Source organism: Gigantopelta aegis, chromosome 7, assembly GCF_016097555.1.
Source record: "Gigantopelta aegis isolate Gae_Host chromosome 7, Gae_host_genome, whole genome shotgun sequence".
Taxonomy (NCBI): Eukaryota; Metazoa; Mollusca; class Gastropoda; order Neomphalida; family Peltospiridae; genus Gigantopelta; species Gigantopelta aegis.
The window spans coordinates 39,402,506-39,409,762 of record NC_054705.1 but is presented as its reverse complement, the minus strand read 5'-3'; the positions used below and the strand labels follow the sequence as shown (position 1 = coordinate 39,409,762).

Sequence of the window (7,257 nt, the reverse complement as noted above, 5' to 3'; positions counted from 1 at the left end):
GATTGGTGGGGGGATTGGGTGGGGTGAGGGTTAGGTTGATTGGGGGGGTGAGGTGAAGGAGGGGTGGTGGGAGGGGGGGGGGTGGTGCGTGGGTGGGATCGGGTGGTTGAGTTGAGTGTGGTGAGTGAATATCAAAATAAGGGAAATTCTGGAATTAGTACTTCTTTACTATTATCTTCTTTAAGTGCAACCAGAAATTTACTATATTGAAGTTAAACAAAATGGAATATGCACCTAAAAACATTTTTGTTTACAATTTAATTCCACAGCGACCAGGAATTCACGAAGCGCGTGTGTCTGGGGAGGAAAACGTCAAGGAAGGTGATGACCTGCAGCGGGAGATGGGCGTGACGGGTGATGCCGACGCCGGTACTCTTCTTGCGCTGGGAAAGGACAACGAAGAGATTCTCGACCACCCCCGCATCCCACGTAGACAGCGGCGGCGGACCCGGCAGCTACGTCTTCATTCAGCATCTACCGATCACCGAAGGGCGCGACGAGGCGGCGCGTACAGGTGACAGGGCGACCAACGATGAGTGCACGACGTCGTGCACGTTCTTCCTCTCGGGTCAAAGGTTCAGAGTCAGTCCATTTTGATAATATTAAAAATGATTAACACACCAGCCGAGAGAAAAAAAGTAGGGTTTGAGAAAAGTTTTCTTTTGTTATACGATAACTGAAAAACGTTATTATATTGTTCGCACGGGAAAGGGGAGTTTAGATGGGGTGTGGTGACCATACACTGGAACCCCCAACACCCCCCCCCCAAATACACCCCCCCCCCCCCACCACCGCCCCCCCCCCACCACCCACCCCCCCCCCCCCAACCCAAAAAAAAATAATCTCCTAAAGTGGCAGTTCTGAATAAATTGGTGCATGCGAAACTGCTTCTGTCTCTTAGCATGTTAGGTATTATATCAAAGCCCGTAGCCCAGGGGTAAAGCGCCCGTTTGATGCGCGGTCAGTCTAGGATCGATCCCCGTCGGTGGGCCCATTTGGGTTATTTTTCGTTCCAGCCTGTGAACCACGACTGGTATATCAAAGGCCGTGGTATGCGCTATCCTGTCTGTGGGATGGTGCACGTAAAATATCCCTTGCTGCTAATCGAAAAGAGTAGCCCGTGAAGTGGCGACAGCGGGTTTCCTTTCTCAATATCTGTGTGGTCCTTAACCATATGTCCGACGCCATATAACCGTAAATAAAATGTGTTGAGTGCGTCGTTAAATAAAACATTTCCTTTGTATCGAAGCCGTAATTAAAGTTAACAAAATCTGTCCTAAACATTGGACGTATTCGAGAATTTACATCAGAGCTCGTCAATGTCACAAATTGTTTTATCGTTGAACAATACACAGAGCTTGCCAAAATCTCACAAAATACATATATTTGTAAAACTACCCATGTCTCGCCGAAATTCACTATATATATATATATATATATATATATATATATATATATATATATATATATATATATATATCTGGGGGGAATTTATAGAGCTCGCCAAAGTCTCACAAAAGATATATCTTTGGATAATCTATAGAGCTCGCCAAAATTTCATAATAGATATTTATATGGAGAATCCATAGAGCTCGTCAAAATATAATATTTATTTGTTTTGTTTGACCATTTATAAAGCTCTTCAAATATCTCCTGAATCATCAATGTAAAGGCTAAGCGTATTTTAAATTTGGGTCGTAGGGTGAGTGGGTGGGTGTGACTGTTTCTTTACAAAGAGTTACGCCTCATAAAATATGCATGTCCTCTATATAATTCTCGTGCGGTGATCTTGACCTTTTGTTGCACCAGTCTGTTACATAAAATGTTATTAAAATCCGGCTATTTTCGGTAGTGACTGTTATGCCAATCACCGAATCTGCATCAGTTGGCAGGGCCGTAGTTAGTCAAAACAATTTACTGGTTATTGATATCAGGGCCGTACCCTGATCGAATGAAACAATATGCCAATTAAATCCTGAGATGTGTCTGCTATTTCCTGAAGTAAAAAAAGGTGAGATTCTCAGTGGGGCAACCATGCCCCCCCCCCCCCCCCAGGGTACGGCCCTGGATATTGATGTTTTAAGTATGTAACCTCCATGAAATGGCTGCAAAATGGTATTTGAAAGCCTCTAGATTTCAAAATTACATGGGGGACATGCCCCGCAGACCCCGTAGTGTCTTGCGCTTTCAATGCTTGTTCGTTCCAAGAATCCATCTACTCTCCACCCCCACCCCCACCCCACCCCACCCCACACACATAAATCCAAGGTACGACCCTAGTTGGATAGTGGTTAAATTATCGGACTTAAGGCTGGTAGATATTGGGTTCACGCCCCGGTACCGGTTCCCATGCAGAGCGAGTTTTAAAGACTCATGATTAGTGGGTAGGTATAAGGCCAAAACACCGCCTTCTCTCGCACTAACCACTAACAACTAACCATTAACCCTTTGTCCTGGACAGACAGCCCAGATAGCTGAGCTGTGTGCCCAGGACAGCGTGCTTGAACTTCAATTGGATATAAACACGAAAATAAGTATGAACAAACAAATAAACCAGCCACCGAAATGAATTTGGCGCGGCGGAGTGGGGTGGGTTTGGGTGGAGTGACACTTATGACGAATCTGAGTCTAGTGGGGTGGTGTGGGGCGGGGTGGATTGGGGTGGGGGTGTTACTCACGACAAAACTGAGCGTTATACTGGTATGTTGTGTTGTGTTGTTTTACAGTTTCATGATAAAGCGTTAAAGCATCTAGCTCTGATTGGGAGCTGGACGTAGCCCAGTGGTAAAGCGTTCGCTTGATGCGCGGTCGGTCTAGGATCGATCCCCGTCGGTGGATCCATTGGGCTATTTCTCGTTCCAGCCAGTGCTCAACGACTGGTACATTAAAGGTTGTGGTATGTGCTATCTTGTCTATGGGCCAGTGCATATAAAAGATCTTTTGCTGCTAATCGAAAAGAGTAGCCCATGAAGTGGCGACAGCGGGGTTTTTTTCTCTCAATATCTGTGTGGTCAGTAAGCATTTGTCTGACACCATATAACCGTAAATAAAATGTGTTGAGTGCGTCGTTAAATAAAACATTTCCTTCATTCCTTCCATAATAAAGTGGAGGTGTATCCTTGATACTTCGGCGTTAAAGCGTCTATATAGCTCTCGTTGTTAACAATACCGTCAGAACAATATGCGACATCGATTATTTGTGCAAATGCAATTTTCTCTGTTATATTAATACACGTTTATTTAGAATACAGTTGTTGTGGAATATGCATTAGCGGGTAAAACCAGTATACAGGTTGCAGTTGTTGCAATACAGATTAAACTGTAATTATCTGCAAAAATTGGGGTTTTCTATGTTAAAAATACCTGCTTTAAATATATGTCATGAGACTTAACACCTCCCCCCCACAACCCCCACACCCCCCACCCCCATTTTTATACTGATAAAATAATAGACAATGAAAGGCCCAGAGCCCGCGTAGTGTCTTTGAAAGTGTGGGGGGAAGGGGTGGGGGGGGGGGAGGCATTGTCAGTGCGTTGACCCGCGGAATTGAGCACTGAAGGTGACACACCACCATTAATTACTCAAGCAGTTCAATAGAATTTCTATGTCAGAATATATTCTGTGAAAAATACAAAACTGTCGAGAGGGTCATGTGACTACTAATTTTAGGGGGTGCTCTCTCAACTGACAAGTAAAGTGGTAAAAAAACCATCACCACAGGTCTACCACGAAATTGTTCAGTTAACAGCCCTCATGGCTGCTCACCGCCTTGTGTTGTTGTTATACGGGTCCCTCGCCGAAACAGGTACACGGACGAAAGTGTTGCACCTCATATTTACATTGGCATTGGAAATAGGTTACGTAGTTAACAATATTTACTGCTGATGCATGCTAGTTTTTGACGCACGTGCGTGTCCTTGGCGCCCAGTTTAGTGATCATTTCACTGCATTTGAAGCCTTGCTATACTAATCAAAAGGTAGCTATTTGGATAACAACTGTTTGTTTATAAATATTGATATGCTATAAAACCCAGGCCCGTACGCAGGGGGAGGGGGGTGCGAGGGGTGCGTACGCACCCCCTATAGTCTGCCGAGTTCTGTCCGTGGAATGTGAGAAAAAAAAAAGAAGTCATTTGACATATTTTGAGGCAAAGAAACATTTCAAATCTACTTCCCAGAATGCAGGAAAATGCATCTCCTGCATTCTAGATTTTAAAACATTTCAGGGGGAAGCATGCCCCCGGATCCCCCTAGCAACTCGATTACGCGCACGCACACACACACACACACACACACACACACACACACACACACACAAATTTCTACGTACGGCTTGAAACCGAATACTTTTCTTAATATGCAGAGCGAGTTGCTTCCCTCTATTTAGCAAATTTAAAATGGCAGGCAAATTTGTTTATGTTGTCGTTGTATGATTTATTTTGTTAATAATGATGCAAGTACTTCAGACGGGACTTAGCGAGTACGGTAGGCTATACATAGGCTATACTAAAGGTTTGTGTGTCCATTTGTTTCACTATTTTGGTTGAGAAACGGTTGAAACATGGTGCCACAAGTTTTGAATACCAGCTATATACAGGGTATGTAACAATATCCGGATAAGATAAAAGATAAAAACTTTATTGCATATAGACATTCCACATACGGAACTGGATGCAAAACATATGCACAAACAAGGCACAAATAAACATCATACTATTCTGACTAAATAAGGACTACTTATTGGGAATACATGTATACTCATGTACAAATTTGCATACCGCACCAGCACAGGCTGGATTTTGGTTTTGCATAATAAATATAAATTTATCTGACGTAGATAAGAAAGAACCACACGTTCTACGTCCCTTCGGACTACCATGATAATATTGCCCTACTGCACTATTTATGGCAGTTTTATTAAAATTTTTTTTTTTAATATTGTCGACAATGAGAATTGAATTGGTCCTACAGAACCGCTGACGAAGCAAAAATCCGGGCAGTTAGACATGATTGTGACGCGAAATTAACTCGTAACAAGATACCCACGGCTAATTACGCTCTCAAGCTACCGAGCTCGATTATTTAATATGTGCGGAAACATGATATGTTTACTAATGGATGCATATTGCCGGTGGCCATCGAAACGGAACCAGTACGGATTACGCAGAAGAACATTGGTAATTACACTGAACTGAACTTCGTTTACACCCTCGTCGTAATTCGGTGGCATAATATGAGGTATATTAATAATTGTGTAAATATATGCACCTGAAAGTTTAATGGTAAGAAGGCTCCGGTTTCACAAACTCACATTACGGTGATGGTCGTTAGTGCCCACGAGGAAATATATCTCTCCGTATTGTAGCATACAACAAGCATTTTTTTTAAACAGACTTTTTTTTATGACTTTTGTAATGAAAACTGAAGCAAATGGACCTAATTAGAAGAAAAACACACAAAATGTAATAATATTCCATCACAAATCGTGTTCAGCATAGATGTAAACATGACACGTCAATGGATATTCCAGAGGCCAATTTCGCAAATTTGTAAAAAAGCGTCCCCTCCTCACCAAAGCAAGATATAATACTTTTAAAAAAACCCACTAAAATTAGCACACTTTTCTTTGTTATCTTAACTAGTTATCCTCCAAGTTTTAATTTGTTTGGTTAAACCGTGTATTTTTAATTATTAAGCAAATGTGTTACCCGTCTGCCAAAACTGTCCACAGCCGGCACAGAAACACAATGTTGGAAAATATTATAATGTTGTCACATACTGACAATCACTTTATAACTATTATTTCCTAGAGACAATATCATTGTGTAGTCTTTGTATTTATTAATATAAAATACATCAGGCCCGTAGGAAATCGGGTGCGGTGGGGAGGAAATGCGGGACTAGGGGCTTGTTCTCCATCCCACACTTGAGAACAAAAATGTATGTTTTAAATTGTCACTACTCCACATAAATAAAGATGATATAAAGATAAAAATCTAGTTTGTATCCCTTACTAGAGACTATATTCACCCCCCCCCCACCCCCCACCCCCCGCACACACACACACATATACTTCAAATATCGTTCCTACAGGCCTGTACAAATGTAGACAATATGTAGAGGCTGAGGTTAGGAGCCAGTTCCTTTTATCTTTAGGATTTTGTAATCATGATTTCAAACCAACTGTATCAGGTAGTTTGCTCCACATACTAACATAAAACACATTTGTTATTATATATTGGAATAAAACAAAAATAATTACTATATATCCAGTGTTTTTGTTTTTTTTAATTATTCATTGAGGAAGAAGGAAGTCCTGGTGAAAAATATAGTACAGTTAAAACAAAACAAAATGATATATGATGCTTATTCCAAGTGGTAACTATTGTAAATTTTGCTTTGCTTTAAATTGCTAGATGCCAAAAGTGATTAATTATATTATTTTATGGTAACAGTCGAAAAATAGCTGATCAATTGTTTCAACCTCTGCCAAAGGTAGCAGGCTTTCTGCCAGAAAATAATTCGAGGGTACGTATTAAAAAGTAAATATATTCTAAGGCATATATTGGGTGGTTATGGGTTTGAAATCTTGTTTTATTGGACATTTTATTCAATGCACATTTACAAATTTTAAACAGCAATTATCTTACTATAAGCTATCTAAAAAATAAAATAAAATATATCCATTAATTTCCGAGATGTGTGGGTACATACATGTAATTTTACCCTCCGTACCCTCTGACAGAAACCCAGGGTAGGTAAACAATGATTTGGTGTAGAGTATGTTTAATATGACATACAGAAAGCATTGAAAAGTTTAAAATTAATTAACCATCATTTATTCTGGCCACATTACATATGTTGTTCCTGCCAGTGTTAGCATTTTAATTTTAATGACAATATACTGAATTGACGACAAACATTCTTGACTAAACGTTAAACGTATCAATTCACGTTTTGAAGCTGTTTTGTTATGTTAACAAACCAACTAGATCAAGAGACGTTAGTATGGAGTCGTTATGTGCTGTCAGTGAAAATTAGTTTGGTAATAATTATAGGTAAATAAATGTGAACTATAAATATTCATAAGTGAACAAATTGCAATACCTTTATTTAATGTATAGTTTAGTACATACTTGTCTTTAATTTTCACATATGTAAATGTACCAAATTGTCATGTTTATGTATTACATTTATATTTTTGGTTTACAACTGTCACACTGAAAACACTTGACCCATAACTGTATTTAGTCAAA

The 7,257-nt window shown here is 40.2% G+C and overlaps 2 protein-coding genes across 2 annotated transcripts in view; both read left to right on the top strand.

Annotated features, from left to right (window-relative positions):
• LOC121378076 (beta-1,3-galactosyl-O-glycosyl-glycoprotein beta-1,6-N-acetylglucosaminyltransferase 3-like) overlaps window positions 1–518 on the top strand; it is a 23,414-nt gene extending 22,896 nt beyond the window's left edge. The window contains exon 5 of the mRNA XM_041506176.1: window positions 270–518. Coding sequence (XP_041362110.1) covers window positions 270–518 — 249 coding nt within the window. The remainder of the gene's footprint in view (window positions 1–269) is intronic.
• Window positions 519–3,754: 3,236 nt separating this feature from the next.
• The window catches only part of LOC121378075 (biorientation of chromosomes in cell division protein 1-like 1), a 51,343-nt gene continuing 47,840 nt past the window's right edge, over window positions 3,755–7,257 (top strand). The window contains exon 1 of the mRNA XM_041506175.1: window positions 3,755–3,806. Within this exon, the coding sequence (XP_041362109.1) occupies window positions 3,755–3,806 (52 nt within the window). The remainder of the gene's footprint in view (window positions 3,807–7,257) is intronic.